Source organism: Aethalodelphis obliquidens, unplaced genomic scaffold (assembly GCF_003676395.1).
Source record: "Aethalodelphis obliquidens isolate GAN/ISIS:26980383/991018 unplaced genomic scaffold, ASM367639v1 scaffold28, whole genome shotgun sequence".
NCBI lineage: Eukaryota > Metazoa > Chordata > Mammalia > Artiodactyla > Delphinidae > Aethalodelphis > Aethalodelphis obliquidens.
Window position 1 is genome coordinate 24,188,984 of NW_020837972.1, and position 24,137 is coordinate 24,213,120.

The window sequence follows — 24,137 nt, forward strand, 5'->3', positions numbered from 1 at the left end:
CCCTATCAGCTGGGAGAAGTAAACTGTAGGCTGCCCACCGTAGACCGAAGAACAGATGGAACCAGAAGGTCAATGATGTTGACTCCTGATGACCTCCCCACCAACCAATCAGAAGAAGGTCCAAGAGCCGATCACACACCCCACAACCCCCCCTCCCTCATCCCGTCTTTAAAAACCTTTCCCTGAAAGCCTTCTGGGAGTTCAGGCCTTTTAAGCACTAGTTCCCTGGACTCCTTCTTGGCGCCTGCAATAAACGCTGCACTTTCCTTCATCACAACCCAGTGTCAGTAGATCGGCTTTACTGCGGGCAGGTGAGTGGACACAAGGTTTGTTTGATAACACATTTTCCTTTGTTGTCTCTAATCTTTTTTTCATAAACTCATAAACTGTTGGCTCCACTTAGAACAATATTCCATGATTCAGCGGGCCCAGTCTCTCTCCTAACCCTTCCATTTCAATACAAAGCTTGCACCCGGCCTCCCATCCCCTGGGCTTGGAGCTCTGTAGGTGCTTAGTCCCCAGACCTCCCCCGTGCTCGGGACCGAGCCACCAGCGCAGGGAGAAGGAAGCCCCCAGGAATCGCGGACTCCCACGGCAGGGCTGCAAGGGGAGCCCGGCTGCCTCCTCTGCTCATGCGGACAGGTCGCCAGTCTGGCCTCAGCGTGCGGGCGGTCGCCGTCCAGGCCGCCATGGCTGGGCCGCCCCGCGGGGCTCCAGGCTCTGAGAGTAGTGACTCCTCAGGGCTGCGGGGGCTGCTACTGCCGTGGCCGGGGCTGGAGGTCCTGAATGGAACGGCTGGGGCCGCAGTCGGTTCTGGGAGTTGTAGTCCGAGCGTGGACGGCTAGGCCTCAGTTTGAGGCCGCAGTGGACCCTGGGAAGTGTAGTTGTCTGAGACCCCCGTTCTCCCTGTTACGGGCGCGGGGTGTCCTGGGAGTTGTAGGGAGTGGGGCGGGCACTCTGCCCGCGACGCGCCGAGGCCGCGGTGGGTCCTGGGAAGGAGAGCTGTCTGAGGCCCGCGGCCTGGTCGCGGTCGGTCTCTGAGGCTCCGGAAGGCGCAGTTTGCGGGACGCTGGTTCGGGGTCCCCGTCGCAGAGCCGAGAGCCTTGCTTGCGCGGGCCGAGGTAGGGGAAGGGCCCGCCCTGCCCGAGCCTGTCCGCGCCGGGGCCCGGGGGGCCGGGGGCGGTGGTCCTGCCCCGAGCTTGGGAAGCCTTGGTTGCCCGGCCAGCAGCGCGGAGGAGACGCCCCAGCTGCGGCTCCGTTAAAGGCAGCGGCGCTGGGGGCGCGGGTCGGGCCCAGGCTCGGAGCCCCCGCCGCGGCGGGGAGGGAGCTGTCGCGGGCGTCCCTGACCCTCGTGACGAGGGCGGTGGATGCGGAGCCCGGGCGCCGGCCCGCGCGTCAGCTTGTCGCTCTCCCCGCCAGCTCGGCCTTCCACGCTCGGTTCTCCGCGGGCCCTGCCGTGAGCCATGTCTCAGGTGAGCTGGTGTTTCCTTTCTTCCTCAGCGCGACTGTGTTTTCCGGACAGGGAACACAGGCTTTCCTCCCCCTGCCGCCCTTCTGGCGCCTAAGAGGACGTGGGAGGGCAGGCGGGGCCGGTCGCGGGGCGGGCGCTGACCGGGCGGCCGGGTCTTAGAGCGGGCTGTCCTGCGCCTCCTTTCCCCGGAATTGGAACGTGGAGGGCTTCACTCTCTGCCCTCGCCCCCGCTGCCGTTCATTCGCTGACTCCTGCTTCCGTTGGGCGTCTCCTTTCACGCCTGCATCAGCGGTCTCAGTGCGTGATCCTGGATCAGCTCTGTCGGCATCACCTGGTAACTTGCTGGACTTGGGTATTCTCGAGCCTCACCCCAGCCTTGTGAACCCGAACCTGTGCGTGTGCGGGTTGGCAGTCTGCACGTTAACAGTCCTTCCACGTGATTCTCCTGCACGGCGCTTCCTAGGTCCTGGGGATCAGCGGGGAGCAAAACAAAATCTCCGAACTCACCGAGCTCATTTTTTAGGCAAGACGTGAAGTTTCTCTAGCAAGGAACCCTGATTATTGTTGTTTTGGTGGAGGCTAAATGCGTGGCTGGCAATTGTGCTTCACAGAGGTCGGGGATAAGAAGACCAGCCCTTCCAAATTAGTCCATCTGGTTTTAGTGTCACTTCTCTGTCCTACTTTCTGTCATACTTGTCTCCAAAGCCAGAGGCTCTTCAACTTTTGCTGGAAGTCCAGTTTCCTTCCGTTCTGGAGAGCCTACTGTTTACATTAGGAAACAGCTTCTTTTATTAGTCAGTAATCTATAACAGATTATAGGCACTTAAAATTTTTTTTAAACTGTAAAATATAACTGTCATACCTCTGGGGCTGTTACTAGTTTGGGACTTTTAAAAATCCCTGTTCATGCCTAACAGCTATGTGGGTCACTCAGGTGCTGTAAAACCAGGCTGCAAACAGGGGCTTATTACTCATCCTGAACCCAAGGGAAGAAGCTGCAGGTTCCACCCTGGGAGGCCCTTGTACTGTAGCCTTCAGCGTCTTGTTCGGCGACATTGCTAAGTATCACAGCTATTTCTTCAGAAACGGGGTTAGCTGTGGTAAACTTGAATGTGTACCCCTTAATCGGGAGCTGCTGCTGTCTGCTACAGCCAGTTGTGCCTACGAAGAAATTCTTGCCAGCTCATATTAAAATAGGCTGGTATTAAGGAAAATATACTCTCCCTATTACACGTAAAGGGATTGTCTTCATTATTCATAAAGCGTGGTGAGATCTTAAGAATTTTTGCAACCAAAGCCAGAAATTCATGTTGTTCACATGTATAGTCCTTTATCTTCCACAAAATTGTAAATTATCTCAGGACAAAGCATGTATATTTTTTCGTCTTTTCTCCAATTATACAGTAAAACAAAACAACTAGTGTCTTCCTTATACTCTTAATAATTACTCAGAATCTTGAAAACTGTCATTGCGCTACTTGTATACACTGTCCACCATACACAGTGGGACTCATTTCACTCCTTGATCAGAGCCTTTGGGAGCATGGGTGCTGGTTGTGCAGATGTCTGTGTGTCATTTCAGGGGTCAGTGACATTCAGAGATGTGGCCGTAGACTTCTCCCGGGAGGAGTGGGAATGGCTCCAGCCTGCTCAAAGAGATTTGTACAGACATGTAATGTTGGAGAACTATGGCCACCTGGTCTCACTGGGTAGGTATTTCTTCTCATCTCCCCTCAGTCAGAATTTGACCTTTAGGATGGCTGTTGCGAATCTTGATTACCTGGCTGAACATTCCCAAGGGAGGTAAGTTTTTTTTGTTTGTTTGTTTGTTTTAGCTTTTCTTTTTTTTTTTTGGCTGCACTGCATGGCATGGGAACTTCCCTGACAAGGGGATCGAACCTGAGCCCCCTGCAGTGGAAGTGTAGAGTCTTAACCACTGGACAGCCAGGGAAGTCCTTTATTAGCTTTTAAGAGGGGAATTAGAACTTCACCTAATCTTTAGAAATCTTTCATACTTACATCTGGCATTTCTAATAACGGCTCCTCTTTCGTAAGGATTCAGGGACTAATTGTGAATTTATTTCATTTCCGCAAGCAGGTCTTAACATTTCTAAGCCACATGTGGTTTCCTTACTGGAGCAAGGGAAAGAGCCGTGGCTGGGGAAAGATGCGAGCAGAGGTCTGTTTTCAGGTGAGTGAGTTAGAAGCTGGTGGGGAAGTTTTTAAAATAACAACCCACCCAGTCAATGAGAAAGCAGTACTTTGTTATATGCTGGATGGAAAGTTTTCCTTTAAAGGTACTGGAGATACAGGGACTGTAAAGTCTTGCCCACAGCAAGGGGACCACTCACACCCACTTACCTGTCTGCCTTCAGTTCTCATCCTTTCCTCACTTTCTCACAGATAGATGTGTCCCTTCTTTTCATTATTAGCTCTGTCTGGACTCTGAATTTTATTTCTCTTTGGTTTCTCTTCCCTTTCTTTTTAAAAATTGACTTATATGTTTCCATTGTCTAAATTAAAAGGTATATATATTTTTCTTTATACTGATGTTCTAACCCTCTTGAAAAAGTGATTCATTACACTTTGGTTAATTGATGGGTTTATTCTTTCAGTCATGTGTTATTTTAACAATTTTTTAAAAAGGTTTATTTATTTTTGGCTGTGTTGGGTCTTAATTTTGGCATGCGGGATCTTCGTTGAGGCATGTGGGATCTTTCGTTGCAGCACCTGGGCTCATCATTGTGGTGCGCGGGTTCCAGAGTGCGTGGGCTCTGTAGTTTGCGGCAGGTGGGCTCTAGTTGAGGCGCGTGAGCTCAGTAGCTGTGGCGCGCAGGCTTAGTTGCCCCGCGGCATGTGGGATTTTAGTTCCCTGACCAGGGATCGAACCTCACGTCCCCTGCATTGTAAGGCGGATTCTTTACCACTGGATCACCAGGGAGGTCCCTATTTTAATGATATTTATTGAAGTTTTAATATTGTTAAGACTTTCTCTTAGGTGGTATGCCTCAGAGAGTAGAAGGCATGGCATAGTGAGATAAATTGGGTCTGTAAATAACTTTGTTAGAGGTCCTCAAGTTCGCAGTTCAACGATGAGAAGAAAGGAATTTCCAGTTGGTGTTATAGACCTGGGTAATTTGGATAGGGATAGTAGTAATAGAAATATAAAAGACAGGAAAAGGGTCAGTTTAAAACAAAACGTGGTGAATTAGTTTGAGATATGCATGGTGTGAGTAGAGGATGGTATTTCCAAGTGAAGAGGTGCAACAAACCATTGGAATATATCTTAGAAAAAAATTCCAAGTAGGGATGTGGGAATCTTATATTAAGAAAGAAAAACAGAAGCAATGAGGTTGATTGAGAAGGGCTCTGAAAGCCTTCTTCACCTTAGGTTGAAATAAAATTGCTGGTGAAGCTCTTTAAAAATAAATACGGCCATGCACCGTGCTTGAAGATTCTGACATAGAAGGTCTTTGGAGCCTAAATTATATGTGTTTATGACAATTTCCATAAGTTCTATAGTTGATTCTGAAGCAAACCTCTAATGGAAGTATACTGGCCTTTAGGGAGTGGTCCTCTCGAGATAACAGGGGAATACTTATGTTTATGGAGAAGCAACTAATGGTAGGACTAGTGAGGGAACAGAGGATGCCTTGAAAACCAAGCTCTGGCTGTGAGAGCGAGACCTTCAGGAGGAAGGATGTGGAAAGAGCCCTGTGTGAGCTGAAGTCACGAGGTGGGACAAGTGCCCAGAGACTTCCTCGTGAAAGGATGAGTTGAAGAAAAATGTTCTTTTCTAAATGTTTTGAAAGTAATAAAACCCATAAAACTATGTACAAGGGAAGTGAGGTAAAGGGGAAACATGGAAAAATTGCCTCTAATTCTACTACTTTAATACAGCTCTTAGAATTTTTGTGTGTTTCTTCCAGTACCTTTTTGGAAAAGGGAAATAGCTCACAGACAATGCATAAAACGTAAATGTGCAGCTTAAATTATTATAAGGCACCCATGTAACCACCACTCAGGTCAGTCGACACAGCACTGCCAGGTCCCTAAGAGCTCTTCGGGTGCTTGTCCCAGTCACCCACCCCCCCACCTCGCCCCCTGCAAAGGTAATCTTTAATGGTAGTAGCTTCCTTGGTTTTCTTTATAGCTTTATCAACTGTTGGTGTTTCTAGTCACTAGTTTAGGTTTGTATGTTTATGAACTTTATATAGAGGGGATCATAATGTATATATTAATTTGCTTCTCTCAAAATTATTTTTAATATTCATGCATTTTGCATACTCATCTAGTAGTTTGTATCCATTCTGTTATTGATGGCTTCTTGGGTTGTTTGCAGTTTAGGGCTATTGTAAGCAATGTTGCTCTTGTCCTTGGGTCCTGGTACCTCCTGGCACAGGGTTCCTGTGGTTTATGTCTAGGACTGGAATTGCTGAGTCAGAGGATAATGTATCTCTTTCACACATTAGATGATGCCAGAATGTTTTCCAAAGTGCTTTTACTGACTTACACTTCCACAGACACAGTAAGGGGGTTCCTCTTGCTGCTCCCCATGTTTACCAAATGCCCTGTACTGCCAGGCATCATGCTCTTCACCCATCAGGAGAGTGTGCAGTGGTAGCTTATTCTGGTTTAAACGTGCATTTCTCCAGTTACTAATGACGTTGAGCACCTTTTCATATGTTTATTATTTAGATACCCTCATTTATGAAGTGCTTCTTGAAGGTTTTTGCTCATTTATCTATTGGATTCTCCATCTTTTTCTTGTTTTGTAGGAGTTGTATGTTTTGGATACAAATCATTGTAATTATATTCACTACAAACACCTCCTCTTACCTGTGGCTGGCTTTTCTCCTTAAAACCTCTTTTAATGAACAGAGACTCTTAATTCTAGTATAGTCAGATTTGTCAGTCTTTTCCTTTATGATTAGTATTCTTTTTTTTCGGCTGTGCTGTGCCGTGCAGCATGCGGTATCTTGGTTCTCTGATCAGGGAATCAGACCCTTGCCCACTGCAGTGGAAGTGCGGAGTCTTAACCACTGGACCGCCAGGGAAGTCCCTATATATATATATTTTTTTTTGATCTGTTTAAGAAATTTTTCCCTACCATGAGGTCATGATGACATTTTCCTAGATTTTCTCTTTAAAACGTCACTTTGCATTCACATTTAGATACATGGTCAACTTTGGATTTATTTTTGTGTGTCATGTGACTTAGTGGTCAGTTTTGGTCTCTTCTGCATGGACATCCAGTTCTCGAGGCACCATTTATTGACATGTCTGTCCTTTCCTTCACTGGTTTGTCATAAGTTAAGTGTCAGTTTTTGCGCATGTTTCTGGGTTCTCTAGTTTTTGTTTTTCTATTTTTCTATCTTTGCATAAATCTATACAGTCTTAGTTATGGGTTTAATAATGGATAACATTTTACTGTATTTGCCTCACCTCATCCCTTTTTTTGCTGAATAATGTAATTTACAGATACCTTGATATTTCACTACACAGTACTTCACTATCATGTATAAAGTATAGGGATGTTTTCTACATCACTGAAATATTTTCACATCAAAATTAAGTTTTGCTTAATTTCATTTTAATGCACTGTCCATATATAAATACTCCATAAATTTGTTTTATAATTGGATTGTCTTTCCCCTGTGGGATGATGAAATTCTTGTTTCTCTCTATGTCCTATAACTTTGACTTGTAACTTTTTTTTTTAAGTATGAAGACTTTGGGTCTTATTTAAATCCTGTTGAGATGTTAACTTTAAGCAGGCTGTCGATATGCGTAAGTTGAAGCCACAGTTCTAACCTGTCTTCTGTGAATGTGGTTCCAATGACAGTCCAGTTTTCAAAGCCTTCTCAGGTCTCTCTTATTTGTCCCCATATGCACCTCCTAGTGGTGTTGGGCACTGGGTTCCCCTTAGGCAGCGGGTTCCCCTTTGTTTCAGTTCTCACAGCTTTAGGTGTGCTGTTTAGGGTCAGATCCATGCATGCACAGCTCAGGGAGGAGCCCAGAATTTCATACACAACTTTATGGGATCATCTTCTTGCACTCCCTTTTTCACCATGTCCCCTTTCCTTTTTGGCTCCCAGGCCCCCTCTTTCAGGCCTTCTGGATAGAAAGGCAGGCCTGTAGTTTCCCCTCTGCACTTCCTGCAAGTTTGTCTGCCTCTGCAGCCATGCAGCGAGGGGATGGAGAGAAAAAGAAAAAAGGGGGGGTATTACCTCTCTGCTCTTGGGACCATTGATCTTTCTGCTGAGGGAGGAAGGTTACCCTGCCTTAGAGGTTTAATTGCCTGTATGGCCACAGCTGCTGCAACATGCTTTGGGTTTGGGCAGAAGAGAATCAGAAATGAACAAACAATAAGATTTCTCTAACCAGTATGGACTCCCCTTTCCCATTCCTAAGAACAGAAATAGAGGCTTCTCATGGAGCTCTTTCTTCTCACACCTGCTGCCCAGTTCCTGCTTTCAGGCTGCATTTGAGTTTAGGCCTGGAGAGACTGGAGGGGGGGAAAAAAACCCAAGAAACTCATCACCATTTCAGTGTTACTTTGTGTTCTGGCTTCCTTCTGCAAGCAGCTTGCTACCGTTTACTTTTTTTAAAATAGATTTTTAAAATTTTTTAATTTTATTTATTTATTGTTGGCTGCATTGAGTCTTCACTGCTGTGCATGGGCTTTCTCTAGTTGTGGCGAGAGGGGGCTACTCTTCAATGTGGTGCGCAGGCTTCTCATTGCAATGGCTTTTGTTGCGGAGCACGGGCTCTAGGCATGCAGGCTCAGTAGTTTTGGCACCCGGGCTCAGTAGTTGTGGCAGATGGGCCCTAGAGTGCGCTGGCTTCAGTAGTTGCAGTGCGCGGGCTCAGTAGTTGCGGTGCACGGGCTTAGTTGCTCCGCGGCACGTGGGATCTTCCCGGACCAGGGCTCAAACTGGTGTCCCTGCATTGGCAGGCAGATTCTTAACCACTGCGCCACCAGGGAAGTTCCCCGTTTACTTTTTAGAGTTCTCAGCTAGCTGCTTTATGCATTCTGTTCATGGTTTTCACTTGTATTCAGTGGGAGAGCCAGGTTGGAGTGTACTTACTCCATCTTTACAGGACTGGAGCCATTCATATTTTATAACTGAAACAAAACCGCAAAGTTACAGCATGTATAAAGATCATACTAATAAAATGAGAGTATGAAGTCCAGTCTAGATTGAGCAAAAGTATAAAGTGTAAGGAGGAAAATGGTGGGAATTAAGGATGGTTAGGGAAAGCACTGGTCAGATCATGCAGGTGTTTTATAGGTCCTATTAATGAACTTAGAGTTCATCCGTAGGCTAATAAGGAGTCATCAAAAGATTTTAGGCAGGCAGGCGAGCATTTTAGTAAGGTCATTCTAGCTGCAGTTTGGAAAACAGATTTATTGGAAGTGAGACTAGGAAACAGCACAGCCATTTAAGAGTTGTTGCCATAACCTAGGCTAGATGTAATCATCACCTGAACCTTGGGGGTGTCCAGGGAATGGAAGAAGGTATACAGACGGTAACAACGAGGAAGTGGACTCAGAAAGACCTGGTGATTGACTAGATAAAAGACATTAAGAAGATTGAGGAATTGTGGTTGACACCACTCTTTTTGCTGGTATTATTAGCTCCTTAAAAAAAAAAAGAAGGATGAACAAGTTTGAAGGGGAGGGAAAGATTATATCAATTTGTGACTTACTGAGTTTTGGGTCTCTGGGATAGTCGAGTAGCAATTGAGTATCATATTCTGGTGCTTAAGAGAGATATCACAGTTCTTCTCAAAGTTTAGTCCTTTGGATCATTTTAAAATACATATCCCCAGGCCCCACTCCAGAAATTCTAAGTTATTAGGTTTGGGGTGGAACTCAAGAATTTACATTTTAACAAGCTCCCAGGTGATGCTGAGCTAAAGTAGGATTTAGGAGTTATCTGCACAGCTTCTTAAGACTTTGAATTTTTTTTGTAAAATCCCTGCACACCTGTTGTTGAATTAATTCTTAAGCAACTTTCTTCAGTTTCTTTTCTAAGAAGTTATATTGTTTTTCTATAGGGATGCTAGTGAATTTGTATATTTATATCTCTCAGTCTTTACTGTAGCAATTAAAATACTCTAAACCTTCCCTGAAAATACTGTAATGATTTTTTTAAATTAATAAACTTTATTTTCTTTCAAGCAGTTTTGGGTTCACAGCAAAATTGAATGGAAAGTACAGAGGGTTCCTATATATCCCCCTGCCCAGTCTTCCCCACTGTCAACATCCCACACCACAGTGGTACATTTTTCACAATTGATGAACCTGCCTTGACACATCATTATCACCCAAAGTCCATAGTTGACCTTAAGTGTCATTCTTAGTGTCGGACATTCTATGGGTTTTGACAAATGTGCAATGACATGTATCCATATGTTAGTATGATACAGGATAGTTTTACTGCCCTAAAAATTCTCTGTACTCTGCCTATTCATCCCCCTCTCCCCACTAACCCCTGGTAACCACTGATCTTTTTACTGTTTCCATAGTTTTTCCTTTTCCAGAATGTCATATAGTTGAATTCATAGGATATTTGCCTTTTTCAGATTGGCTTCTTTCACTTCATATTATGCATTTGAGGCTCATTCCTTTATATCTTTTCATGGCTTGATAACTTTTTTTTTTTTTTTTAGTGCTGAGTAATAGCCCATGGTCTGGATGTACCACAGTTTACTTTTCCATTCTCCTACTGAAGGACATCTTGTTGCTTCTAAGTTTTGGCAGTTATAAATAAAGCTGCTATAAACTTCCACATTCAGGTTTTTGTGTGGATGTAAGTTTTAATTCACTTGGGTAAATATCAAGGAATGTGATTGCTGAATTGTATGGTAAGAGGATGTTCAGTTTTATAAGAAACTGACACACTGTCTTCCAAAGTGGCTGCACCATTCTGTGTCCCCACCAGCAGTGATGAGAGTTCCTGTTGCTCCACATCCTCACTAGCATGTGTTGTTGTCGGTGAATTGGAGTTTGGCCATTTTGATAGGTGTGAAGTGGTGTCTTATTTTAATTTACAGTTCCCTAATGACATTATGTTGAATGTCTTTTCATATTCTTACTTGGATCTGTAAATCTTCTTTGGTGAGGTTTCTGTTCATGTCTTTTGCCTGTTTTTAAATTGAATTGTTCATTTTCTTATTGTTGAGTTTTAACAGTTCTTTGTGTATTTTGGGTAATAACTTGTCAGATGTGTATTTTGCAACTATTTTTTCTCAGTCTTCTCATCCTGTCTTCTCATTCTCTTGACATTGGCTTTTTTTAAAAAAAACTTAATTAATGAATGAATTTTATTTATTTTTGGTTGTGTTGGGTCTTTGTTGCTGCACGTGGGCTTTCTCTAGTTGTGGCGAGCAGGGGCTACTCTTCGTTGCGGTATGTAGGCCTCTCGACGCAGCGGCCACTCCTGTTGCGGAGCATGGGCTCCAGGCACTCAGGCTTCAGTAGTTGTGGCACACAGGCTTAGTTGCTCCACGGCATGTGGGATCTTCCCTGACCAGGGCTTGAACCTGTGTGCCCTGCATTGGCAGGCGGATTCTCAACTACTGTGCCACCAGGGAAGCCCTTGACATTGGCTTTTGCAGAGCAGAGGTTTTTAATTTTAATGAAGTCCAGCTTATCAATTATCTCTTTCATGGATTGTGCCTTTGGTGTTATCCCAAAAAGTCATCACTCTCTAACATCATCTAGGTTCTCTCCTTTGTTAACTTCTAGGAGTTTTATAGTTTTGTGTTTTACATTTTTGTCTGTGATCCATTTTGAGTTAATTTTTGTTAAGAGTGTAAATCTGTATCTAGATTCACTTTTACGCACGTGGATATCTAGTTGTTCCAGTACCATTTGTTGAGAAGACTGTATTTGCTCCCTTGTGATGTCCTTGCTCCTTTGTCAAAGATGAGTTGACCATAATTATGCAGGTCTGTTCTGAGCTCTGTACTCTGTTCCACTGATCTACTTGTCTAGTCTTTCACCAGGGCTGCACTGTCTTGATTACTGTAGTGCTACAGAAGTCTTGAAGTCAAGTGTCAGTCCTCTGACTGTTCTTCTCCTTCAGTGCTGTGTTAGGTATTCTAGGTCATTTGCTGTTTTGTATAAACTTTAGAATCAGTTTGTTGGAGATCTGTGAAATAACTTGCCAGGATTTTGATTGGGATTTTGTTGAATTTATATACCAAGTTGGAAATAATTTTAAACTTCCAGAAAAGTTGCAAGAATAGTGCAAAAATACCCATATGCCCTTTACTCACATTCACCCATGGCTAATATTTTGCCCTGTTTGTTTTGTCATTTGGTATATGATTTTTTTTTCCTGAAACATTTGGGAATAAATTGTATACATCATAGCCATTAACTCCACATATTTCCTAAGAATAAAGATATGTTTTTTAAACTTTTGTATATTATAAAACTCTGTTCTCCCAAAATGATAAAATCCTTTACTAAAATTTAGCCTGGAGAAAATCCTGTGTTTATCTGTCAAAAGCATCTGATGGAAAGACACTGTTATCCCTAAATTGAGCTTCACATGTCTGTTTAGAAGTTAGAGGTAGAGTGAGGATGCTAGAAGATATTCAGAGAAACCTTTTTATTCATTCATTCAGAATAAGTTACTGTAAGATGTTCCAAAGGCACTAAGTGAACACAATCTCATTTCTTTGTGGGACCTGAGGAACGCTTGTAGTCTATTAGCATCATTATGAAATTGTCATTTTCAAGTCATTCTGGCAGCAAATAAAGTTTACCTGGAGGTGAGGAAGATTAACCACCTATCCTTTACAATTACTTATCTTCCTGATAGTTCTGTTTTTCCCTCACCTTCAGTTTCTTATTTTTAATCTTCTCCTTATTCACCTACAGCTCTCCTCTGTTTGATGTCTTCTGAATTTCTGGATCTACTGCTCAGATTTCAGAGTCATATATGATAACTGTAAAAGCAATGCAATGCTAAGATTTTTTTTTCCAATGTAATTCTCATTTAAAAATGGAGGAGTGGCTTTTATTTTACTCAACACAGAAAATAAGAAACATTTGCTTTGTTTTTTCAGCTTCAGAGTCAAATGGTGAGATCAAAGAGTTTTCTCCAAAAAATGTCATATACGAAGATGATTCATCCCAGTATTTGATAAGATCTTCAAATCTTTCATTTGAAAGATTTCTAAGCCAAGGCCTTGAGTATTCCAATTTTAAAGAAGGCTGGAAATGTGAGGGTGATACTGAGATGCTGCAGGGAAATCAGGGATATATCAGGCAAGTGACAGTTTCCCATCAAGAAGCCCTGTCTCAACATATGAATGTTAGTACTGTGGAGAGACCCTATGGATGCCATGAATGTGGAAAAACTTTCAGTCGGCGCTTTTCCCTTGTGTTACATCAGAGAACTCATACTGGAGAGAAACCATATGTATGTAAGGAATGTGGGAAAACCTTTAGCCAGATCTCAAACCTCGTAAAACATCAGATGATACATACGGGAAAGAAACCCCATGAGTGTAAAGACTGTAATAAAACATTCAGTTACTTATCATTCCTCATTGAACATCAGAGAACACATACTGGGGAGAAACCCTATGAATGTACCGAATGTGGAAAGGCCTTTAGCCGTGCCTCAAACCTCACTCGACATCAGAGAATTCACATAGGAAAGAAACAGTATGTATGTAGGAGATGTGGGAAGGCCTTTAGCAGTGGCTCTGAACTCATTCGCCATCAGATTACACACACTGGAGAGAAACCTTATGAATGCATTGAGTGTGGGAAGGCATTTCGCCGTTCTTCACACCTTTCCCGGCATCAGAGTGTCCATACCTCCAAAACCCCCTATGAATGTAATGAATGCAGTAAAGCCTTCCGTTGCCACTCATTCCTTATTAAACATCAGAGAATTCATGCTGGAGAAAAGCTCTATGAATGTGATGAATGTGGTAAAGTTTTCACGTGGCATGCATCCCTTGTACAACATATGAGAATTCATACTGGAGAAAAGCCCTATGCATGTACTGAATGTGACAAAACCTTTAGTCGGAGCTTTTCCCTCATTCTACATCAGATAACTCATACTGGGGAGAAGCCCTATGTATGTAAGGTATGCAATAAATCCTTCAGCTGGAGCTCAAACCTTACTAAACATCAGAGAACACACACACTAGAGAACCCCTATGAATATGAAAATTCATTTAACTACCACTCATTCCTTGCTGAACACCAGGGAATTCACACTGTAGAGAAAACCTAAGAATGTATGGATTAAAAAAAAAAAAAAGCAGCTAATGCCTTACTTTGACTTCAGAGAACTCTTGGAAAGAAGCCTTATGTGAATGTGCTTATTGTGATGAAATGTGGTCTCTGCTTTATTCAGTATTCTGGAGAAAAACCCAAGGAATGTATGGGAAAGCCATTAATAGCTGCTCATTCTTTTTGTAATACCAGAAGATGGAATCAAACAATACTAAGAAGACTCTTCATCTGGTAGGATTCCCTTAATCTACATTTGTAAATTCCTATCAGGAAAGGATACATGTCCAATAAATGTGAGAAAACTTTTAGAGATTAGGTCTCATTCTGCATCTGTCAGCTCAGGACAGGACAGAACACATGGGTAAGGGTGTACTTTTTCCTGGACATCAGAAAATTCATAATGAAGGAAAGTCATACAAACAATGATTTGGGAATGCCTTCATGTACCATGCAATATTTATTAAATTCTTAAATACTCTTCTAAGGAGAAAAAGCAACCCTATAAATGAACTTAACATAGAGTGACTTTCTGCAGTATTTCAAACCTACAGAATTATCCTGGGGAAAAACTACCATTGTAATGAGCGTGGCAAAGTCATAAGAGTTCTGAGAAGTTATACTGGAGAGAATCGGTGTGGGAGGATTTTTTACAGGGGGATGTTTGTTTGGGTTTTGTTTTTTTGTTTCAAAGCAAATTCAGAAAAGCTACGAATAAATCTTGATTCATGGTAAATTAATGTAGTATTGGCTGAATTTTTTTCCTACAGCATGTGTGATTCTGAATATGCAACTATCACAATATTGACATCAACAATGAGGAGTAGCATGCTTTTTTAAAAACATACAGACATTATAGAAACATCTTTAGATATATTATGGTTTTAATTTTGAGACAGAGTTTGGACTTAAGGTTATGCTAATTCATGTTTACCCTTGAATCTGACTAGATGTCTTAGTCTGAAATAAATGTAAATAAGGCACATCACAGGAAAATGTCAAGGTTGTTTACCTCTTTTGTTCCATTTTCAGTAAGAACATTTCTTCTGTAAGCACATATTTGTCCAAATAAATCATATTGTTTTCATCTCCACATACACCTGCCCAAACTTTATTTTCCCATTGTAAAGGTTATCTTACCTTTAAAGCATCTGATTGCCTCCTTTCAAGAACTTCTCTTGCGTTTAGTACATGAAATATGTAATTTAGAACTTGAATGAGTGCCTTATTTAAGCATATTTTTTCACGCATATATAATTGTTCTTTTACAAAGTGAGAGGCTGGCATATTTCTTTTCCATTCAATGTAACAACAAAACACACAGCTGTTGCCTAATATTTACTTTTCTAGAGCCATTCAAAGCCTCAAACTATCAGAACAACTCCACTGTATAAATACCCTCTTTCCTATAGTGGTGGCTAGTATTAATAATTTCCCTCACATCCTGTGGCAGTCTTTGGTGAACAAGAATGTATTTGTCATCTCAGAGGTGTGTAACATTCAGAGGTGTGGCCATAGACTTCTCCCAGGAGGAGTGGGACTGATTAGACCCTGCCCCCAGTTTTTTATATAGGAATGTAATGATGGAGAACTATGGGACTCTGGCCTAAGGAGTTTACCAATCCTCCAAATTCAGAATCTGAATTTAGGTATCTGCCTTCTCCATAGGAAGTATCAGGGGGTGGGCTGTAAGTTGCCTGGCTGAATTTGTACTCCATGTTCTTGAGGGAATGTTTTAAAATTGGCCCAAGTAGGAAATGGCATGCATTCTTCTGTTTTTGTTCTTCGTGTAATAGCGTCTCTTCCCTAGGGTCTAGGAAAACCATAATATTTTGAATTATCTATTTTCTCCTAGTAAGCAGGACTTTTATTTCGAAAGCAAATGTGACCTCCTTAATGGAGCAGGGGAGAGTGAAGTATGATGGAGAAAAAAGTGGGAAGAGGCCTATGATCAGGTGAGTGAGGGGCACTCAGGAAAGGGAGTGCCTTTGCAGGTAGCTCACCAAATATGTTGCTTGAATCATTTTTATCAAAAATAAGAAATTTCCCCTAAAATTTACTTCATGCAACATCATTCTGAACTATGTAACTCACCAAAAAAGTCCTCTTGTTCATTTGTGGTAAAATATTTCACAAAATAACTATGCTATTATTTTTAATTTAATTAAAATACAGACAATGTATTAAATACACTAAATCAAAATACAGTTAATTCCTAGGCTATACAGTAAAAGATATGTCAAAACACTGTTGCCACTGAAAAAACAAAGTGAATAGTTTGTGGATATTTTCATTTATACAGTATGCTTTCTTTGTCATAGCAAGTCAGTGCTGGCAAGGTTCATAGTTGCTTTCAGTCAATTTCAGCACACAAGTCTGTGTTATATCTTTCCGTATTTAACATTTATAAGCTGTGGCACTTTTCAGAGGTAGCAGAAGACCAAAAGTAAAGCTTCCTGTTTTTCAAGATGAAATTCAGTAGCAATAGCCAGCCAGACACATTAAGGTATAAAAGCAAACAGAATAAAGCATATGATGTACTTTAAATTCTTGTATAATACATTATTTCAGTTCCAATTGGTTTGACAAAGAGATAATGGTGATACATAGTGTGACCATCTCAATACGTGTGAAGGGCTAAACATCCAATTTGAACATTTTGATCTAGGAGTTTATAATATAAACTTACAACAAACTTATAAGGAGTTTGTATTACAGACACACAATTGTCTTAGGTTTGCATATTCAAGTTGTGAAAACTTTGTGTGAAACATAGGAAGGAAACCATGATAGCTCTGAAACAGTTATAATATTTTTATTACTCTGTTGTCATGATTATCTAATTATCCATACTAAACAGAAGGGAGAAGGGGAAAAAAGATGAGTGTAAGACATAGACATTTAGGACAAACTCAAAAGTTCTAATGTGTTTAGTTAGTCTTTTAAGAAGAGGATGACAGAAGAAATATTTGAGGAGTTAGTGAAGAACCTTGCAAAGAGATGCAAGATATCAGCCCTCAGGTTCAGGAAGCTCAGCAAGTTCCAAGCAGGCTAAAGTGGGACATCACCACAACTATGCACATTGTAACAAAAGATAAAGCCTGGTTATCAGAAGCTGGTACAGAGTAGGGGAGAGACTACTTTCACAGCAGCAACAGGAAGACTGCAAGTTTCCATCTTAAATGAAACGATGGAAGAAGATAATGAAACAACACCTTTAAAGTGCTGACAAGGAAAAAAAATATTCGACCAATCTAGATGTCTATACCAAGCTAAAAGTCCTTTAGAGATAAAGCAGAAATAAAGATGTTTCAGATAAACAAAAATGGAGGGAACTTGTGTAGCATGCCTGTGCTAAAAGAAACATTAAAGATGAGTTCTTCAGACAGTATGAACTGGTCCTAGATGGAAACCTTGCAGTGCAGGCAGTAAAGAACACAAGGGGTAAATATGTCAAGTATTGGGAAACTAAGGCCCATGGGCTATATCGGGGCCTGTAAGCTAAGAAAGGTTTTCACATTTTAAATGGCTGTTAAAAAGATGACTCCGCAAGAAATACAAATGAATATTGTCAACACAACAATTATAATATCAGCTGGAGTTTAAAATATACATGAAACTAAAGAAGCATGACAGTAACACTTGATAGGAGGGGATGAATGGAGTTGAGTGTAAGATTCTAGTAGCATCAGTGAAAGTACTCATTTCGTTTTCTCGATCTAGGGGCCGACTAAATAAGTGTATTCTATTTGGGGAAATTCATTAAGCTGTACACATTTCTCTATGTATTATGCTTCAATAAAATTTTTACAAGTTTCCCAAAAGATTATTACACTTCAACATTAAAACAAGAAGTTACTATAAATGCAGAAGGATAAGGAGATGGAGCAACAGGTACATTCAGTACTAGTGATGTAAATATTAGTTGTTGCAAGAACAATCAGAATTCTATATTTTCTTAGAAAGCAACAACCGGTGCTTCAGGGGACTTAAAATAAGATACCCACATAGAGTTCAGGCTGGGTCAAGTTTTGTTACTGAGAAATGACCCCAAAGAATTTTCTATTGAATATTATACAATGCGTCTCAGGACAGGAAACTGTTAAATCCTTCTGAAGAGATGGAAGAAATTTCAAAGCAGAGAGGCAGCAAACCTTGCAGATTGGGTGTGAATGACTTGGAAGAAAGAGGTAACACTTTCAAAAAGTCTGCCTTTAAAGCCTGGGAGAGAGAAAAGGTAGTAAAGAAAAGGGTAAACAAATTAGTTATCTGATATTTTAAAAAATTTTTTAAGAAATGAATTTTAAGAAAAGTATTTTTTTAAGTTTTAAGAAATTCTGCATCACCAATACTCTCAATATCACAGAGAACAATATTATGTAGAAAAATGGAAATTGATCAGAAAATAGAAATTTCAGATTCAATGTGAAACTTTGCTGATGGGTGAAAAATATAATTTTATCTGTTTGCTATGCCTTAAATTACAGGTGAGTTTATGTCGTGACATTTATTAATCTGTGAATTTCCTGTTCATGTTAAGTAAATATCTCATTTTATTTGTTGTCTTAAAAGAACTCTGTATGCTAAGGAAATGACAGTTTTCTGTAATCCAAATTTCATACATGAACTGCTACAGTAGCCTCCTAAACTGGTCTCCCAAGATTTTTCTATACAATAGTCAGTGTAATTTTCAAAAAATAATCTCTTATGAAAGATTCTTAAAGAGCTTCTGATGGCTCTTCAAATAAAATATAAACTCGTGCTGGAGCTGGTAAGGTGTTTTCTAAATCCGGCCTACTCTCCAGCCTGGTTTCATATATGCTTCTCTTTACCACCTTGCCTGCCCACGTTCCAGCCACTGGCCTAGGACTTTTTTTTTAAACAAACATGTCAAGATCTCAATGAGGACTTTTGTTCTTGCTGTTGTACTTACAAAGCTCTGTGTCCCTCCACCTCTCCAATCCTCTGTGGATGACTCCTTTCCTTCAGATTTCAGCTTGTATGTCACCTTCTCATGGAGGCCCTCCCTGACTGCCTTATCGAACATATGTTCCTCTAATCATAGCACCTTATTTGTTTCCCTCATATTTTGAATTTTGCCTAGAGGTCAATTTAGATGAAGTCTAAAAAGAGCCCAGGCCCTTTAGCAACATTTTCAAAAAGTGCCTTTAAAAAGCTGTAGATAGAAAAGTTGGCTTAAAAAGTGTAAAAAAAAATTATCTGAGTTTTAAAAATGGCTAGAATTTATATATCTAACAATAGCCTGAGCAAATCTATATACAACTTAGAAGATATTAAAATCATGCTTTTGAAAATTATTTAAGTAGTTCACGATGGAATTGTTTACTATTTAAAAAAATAGACAACTTAGCTCTATTTACTATGTAAACTAGAAAATTTAGCAACAAGTAAAAAAATTACGACTCAGAAATGACCACTGATAACGTTTTGGTATATAATCTTCCAGGATATTTCAATGCACACACATACACACATATTTACAATATATATTTTAATAAAAACATGGTTATACTCCGATATTTTATAATTGTATTTAAAAATCACAGTACAGTAAGTCCCCTACATACAAATGAGTTCCATTCTGAGTCCAATTTGTTCGTTAAGTCCAACAAAGTTAGCCTAGGTACCCAGCTAACAAAATTGTCCATATAGTACTGTACTGTAATACTTTTCACACAAATACGTAAAAAACAAACACAAAAAGTAGAAGTTTTTAATATTATAGTACAGTACCTTGAAAAATACAGTAGTACAAGCTATATCACTGCTGCTTTTATGCTTGCTTCCGGACATCCTGGGCTTGAAGTAAAGACACTGTTACTGTATTCTATACAGTACTGTAAAGTACACAAAAGCACAACCACTTGTAGAGGATGCATGCACGTGACAATGTACACTAGATACATGAACTAACGTGATTGGATATGCGAACATAGGTTCGTATCTTTGAAGGTTCGTATGTAGGGGACTTACTGTATATTAGATACATCCCCATTTGTCAATAAATACATAATAACATTTTAATGACCACATTACATTCCATTTTATGGTCATACATAATTTTTAAAAACCATCAGTAGCCTAAAGAACATGGCACCCTCACCAGTACTGGGTCATTTCACTCCTTTTAATGTAATACACACTGTAGCAGCATATGAACAGTGGCCAAACAAGGTATATGAACTTGAGGGTGGTAGAGGCAGGGCAGGGTATATGAATAATTAAACCTCACTTCTCTTAACAGTCTTAGTTTCCGCATGCCTGTCAATTGTTAGAATATCTTGCTATGCTGAGTGTGACTCCAGCGCTTGGAAAAAATTTTTGATTTTATGCAATTTTTGCCTTATACAATCACTTGAAACCCAATTCTTATTTTAAGTTCAGCCTCCACTGAAATATTAAGTAAACAAATAAAAGGCACAAAAGTTTGGGAAAAATCATACATGTTTAAATAAGTACCTATTATGGGACAAGTACTAGGAATAAGATAATGAACAATTTAGAGTTCCTACCTTACCAAAGCTTAAAGTTTAGAGGGCAAGACACATAATTAACCAGGCAATACTGTGAAGGTGTGAAAAGCATGTTAAAGCAGATGTAGGATACAATACCTAAAGGATGAACAGGCCAGGTTAAGGTCCAGAGAGAGTGAAGAGATGGAGCAGCAAGGGCTGTGGCCTGAAAAGACAGGTAAGAGTTTAGCATGAAGGGTCTTGTAGAACATTTAAGGTAAAAGGAGGGAAGTCCGCTTGAGGATTTAGAAGTGAGATGTAATATAACCTGATTAGTACTTGAGACGAATCACCCTGGGAGCAGTATGGAGAACAGATGAAAGGAAAGCAAAATACATTAACAATATTGCTCATGCAGTGTTTGTTGTTATTATGAAACATCTGGAGGGGAAAATGGATTAAATGTACATTATAGTCCATCCACATAATCAAATACTAAACTATTTCAATGAAAGAATGAAACAGAACGACATATACTGACATAGAAAGATATGATTAAAAAAAGATGGAGGGCTTCCCTGGTGGCGCAGTGGTGGGGAGTCCGCCTGCCGATGCAGGGGACACGGGTTTGTGCCCCGGTCCGGGAAGATCCCACGTGCCGTGGAGCGGCTGGGCCCGTGGGCCATGGCCGCTGAGCCTGCGCGTGTGGAGCCTGTGCTCCGCAACGGGAGAGGACACAAAAAAAAAAGGGATTGAAAAACAAAAAAAAAAAAAAAAAAAAAAAAGAAAAGATGGAATGAAAGTTATGACTCAATTTCTGTACAAAGAAATCTATATTTGTATGTACATGGAATGTACATAAAGTGCACTCATCCACAATATTAAATTTCTAAGGCAGGAGGATGACTTTCTCTTGTGTAGGGCTGATGTTGTTTACATTTTTTCTCATATGCATGTATTACTTTTATAATAAAAAAACACCAAGAGTAATAAAAAGTAATAGAAGGATACTGGGCTAGCTGCACAGGAAACATACTGGAAGAAAGTAAGGTCTGAGTCAGAGAAACCCATCACAAGGCTGCTGCAGTAAAATCCAGGTGAGACACTGGGTGAGACTGCTTGAGCCCAGAGCTGCTGGTGTGCCAAGTCACTGGTGAGCCAAAACTAGTGCATAAATGCCAGCGCCCAACCAAGCAGAGCACGCCCCCTTCCTGAATGCCACTCAAGATGATCTCCTCGCGCAAACGCCACACGCATTTGGGATTCTTCTCTAACTGCTGCCTGCTACTGCTGTACCCTGGAGGGCCGCAAACACCTAATGAACAATGGGAATATTTGGTGCCATAGCATGACTGCAGGTGCTCCTTTCCAAGCTACGTGTGAATCTTACTAGACTAGGAATCTATCATCTTAGAACCTGCTGGGATTTAATCTAGGCTCCCTCTAAATTTTGTTTTCACTGGTCACAGTCTAGTGTCAGCCCACCCTCAGCTCTGATCTTACATTCTCTGTCAGTACTGCCATCATAAAAATGTTCTGTATTCCTCATATCCCAGCCACAAACCCCAAATTCCTACCCTTGTGGAAACTGTTTCCATGGTGCCCTCTGAGATTTCCCTGAGTGACAAACTCCTTTATGTCTTCAACAACTTCCCTAAAAATTCCCATCATTTCTTTGCACTAACTTAAACTTGGCTACCCCTGGGAAAAAACCTACTCGACAAGAGTCACATCAAAGAAGGGCTGTCTATTTGCATGCACTCCATATCTATAGGTTGGCGTGTAGGATCAATGTCCCCCTTGCTCACCAATATTATTTCTAACCAATTGCAGCCCCTTGTAAAAAGAAACAGAGACTTTCTTTGAGGCTCATACCAGCTAGTTTCGACTTTCCAACTCTCTTCTTCGTTGCTATCTTATATTCAACTGGACTCTCCTTCTTATTCACTTAGACTTTGCTATTTGCTTTGCTGTCTACACAGGAGGCCCTACCGGTAACCTGGGGGGACTTTCACATGCATAGAGTCTTCCCCAGTAAAACCTCTGACCAGTCTTTTATCCATCTTACTCTTGGCAGATAATCTTAGCATGAAACCTACAGTCTCATGTCTATATTCTGTTGGCCAAGAACAGGGGGGATGACTAATCTTGGCCATGGAGGCTGCCTGGGATAAAGAGTTTTGTAACTGGACACACTGCTACTCTAAGCAAAACTGAGGTACTATTAGTAAAGGAGAAGTAGGAAACATGTATTAGGTTAGCAACTAGCAGTATCTGCCACACTGGGCCAGAAAGTTGCTCTTAAGAAACCAAACAGGGACTTCCCTAGTGGCGCAGCGGTTAAGAATCCGCCTGCCAATGCAGGGGACATGGGTTCGAACCCTGGTCCAGGAAGATCCCACATGCCGTGGAGCAGCTAAGCCCGTGCACCACAACTACTGAGCCTGCACTCTAGAGCCTGTGAGCCACAACTACTGAAGCCTGCACACCTAGAGCCTGTGCTCCACAACAAGAGAAGCCACTGCAATGAGAAGACCACACACTGCAACGAAGAGTGGCCCCTGCTTGCCGCAACTAGAGAAAGCCCGCGCGCAGCAACAAAAGACCCAACGCAGCCAAAAATAAATAAATAAATAATTTATATTAAAAAAAAAAAAAGAGAAACCAAACAAGCAGTATTGTATAGCTCAGATACTCTTAGCTCAAGTAACTTAGATATAAGTAAATAAAGAGGTAATTAAAACCAACCCACACAGTCCTCCTTTCCTTCTGAGAGAATGGTGGAAGTATTCCTTCTTGCAGCAAACATCAGTCCTTCTATTTGTGCTCCAGATACCTCCATCCCCTTCTCAGGAACTTTATGGTACTGACTGTCCCTCTTCTTATGCCTGCACATTTAATCTCTCCATACTGGATACATCACATTAGGATTTAAACATTTTCTAGTTTTTCATTATTTAAAACATATTTTCCCTTGACCAAATCTCTCTCCAGCTACTTCCCCATCTTTCTCCTACTATTCAAGCTTGTCTATATTTACTCTTTACTTCCTCGTCCTTTATTATGAAACTCATCCTAACCTACCACCAATCCTCAACATACCATTATCTCCACCTAAGTTCAGCAATAACCTTCACGTTGCCATACGTCTGCTTTTGAAGACTTCATCTAATTTGACCTCATAGCATTTAAAACAACAGGTTTTACCTTCCTTCTTCAAACACTAGTTTGTCTTGGTTTAGTAAAACTCCATTTTTACTTACTTTAAATATAGGAGGTCTCCATGGTCAGTGGTAGACATTCTCTTTTCACACCATCCATTTTCCCTATACAATCTTACTCACCTCCACACAACCCAGTACAGTCTATCTCCTGATATTGCTAAAATTATATCTCTGTCCTAGACACCTCTTCAGGTTCAGAACTACACATCAGCCCGTTCATCTAGATATCTCACAACTCTATATAAACAGGACTAAAACTGTGACTATTGCCTTTTTCTTCCATCATAGTTTCTTCCTTCCATATTTTGTTTCTTAATAAATTAGAGCTAATCTCATCAGTATCTGTAAAACCAAGTAGCAAAATCTCAAGGGCTTCATTCAGCATTTAAAATTGGTAATTCCCCTCTACTTGAAGACTCTTTGGTTTTCTCATGCTGAAATGTTGGGATTTTCCTCCTGCTTCTCTGACACCTGCTTTCAATGACCTCAGCTCCATCCTCTCTAGTCTAAGCACAAAAGTTCTATCAATATTCCTCTTCCATTCCTCTCTTTTCTATGTTCTTATCCAAATTTGTACACCCAACGTAAAATATTTAAGTCTACATATCTTGTGATCTTTTTCTTTTTTAAAACGAGGTTACTGTATTGACTGTATTTACATACTGTTTTTAAAAAATCAATAAGCTTATTTTTCT

The 24,137-nt window shown here is 40.9% G+C and overlaps 1 protein-coding gene across 7 annotated transcripts; it reads left to right on the top strand.

The window, feature by feature from the left end:
• Nucleotides 1-988: 988 nt before the first annotated feature.
• Nucleotides 989-14,481, top strand: ZNF140 (zinc finger protein 140). 7 transcript variants are annotated; one of them, XM_027125246.1, is made up of 5 exons: nucleotides 989-1,121; nucleotides 1,420-1,472; nucleotides 2,406-3,180; nucleotides 3,567-3,662; nucleotides 12,560-14,481. In XM_027125246.1, exons 3-5 carry the CDS (start codon nucleotides 3,015-3,017, stop codon nucleotides 13,744-13,746), a joined length of 1,449 nt encoding a protein of 482 aa, XP_026981047.1. In that variant the 5' UTR covers nucleotides 989-1,121; nucleotides 1,420-1,472; nucleotides 2,406-3,014; the 3' UTR covers nucleotides 13,747-14,481. The 7 variants fall into 7 exon arrangements, with proteins under 7 accessions (XP_026981047.1, XP_026981048.1, XP_026981049.1 ...); XM_027125247.1 differs by having other exon boundaries at nucleotides 3,570-3,662; XM_027125248.1 differs by having other exon boundaries at nucleotides 3,054-3,180.
• The last annotated feature ends 9,656 nt before the right edge of the window (nucleotides 14,482-24,137 follow it).

What these genes read in the sequence shown, in the direction of transcription:
- ZNF140 (XM_027125246.1), top strand. Translation starts at nt 3,015, where the DNA reads ATGGGTGCTGGTTGTGCAGATGTCTGTGTGTCATTTCAGGGGTCAGTG. An exon ending in TGGCCACCTGGTCTCACTGG is followed by an intron (nt 3,181 to 3,566) that starts GTAGGTATTTCT and finishes CATTTCCGCAAG; the next exon opens with CAGGTCTTAACATTTCTAAG. An exon ending in GAGCAGAGGTCTGTTTTCAG is followed by an intron (nt 3,663 to 12,559) that starts GTGAGTGAGTTA and finishes TTGTTTTTTCAG; the next exon opens with CTTCAGAGTCAAATGGTGAG.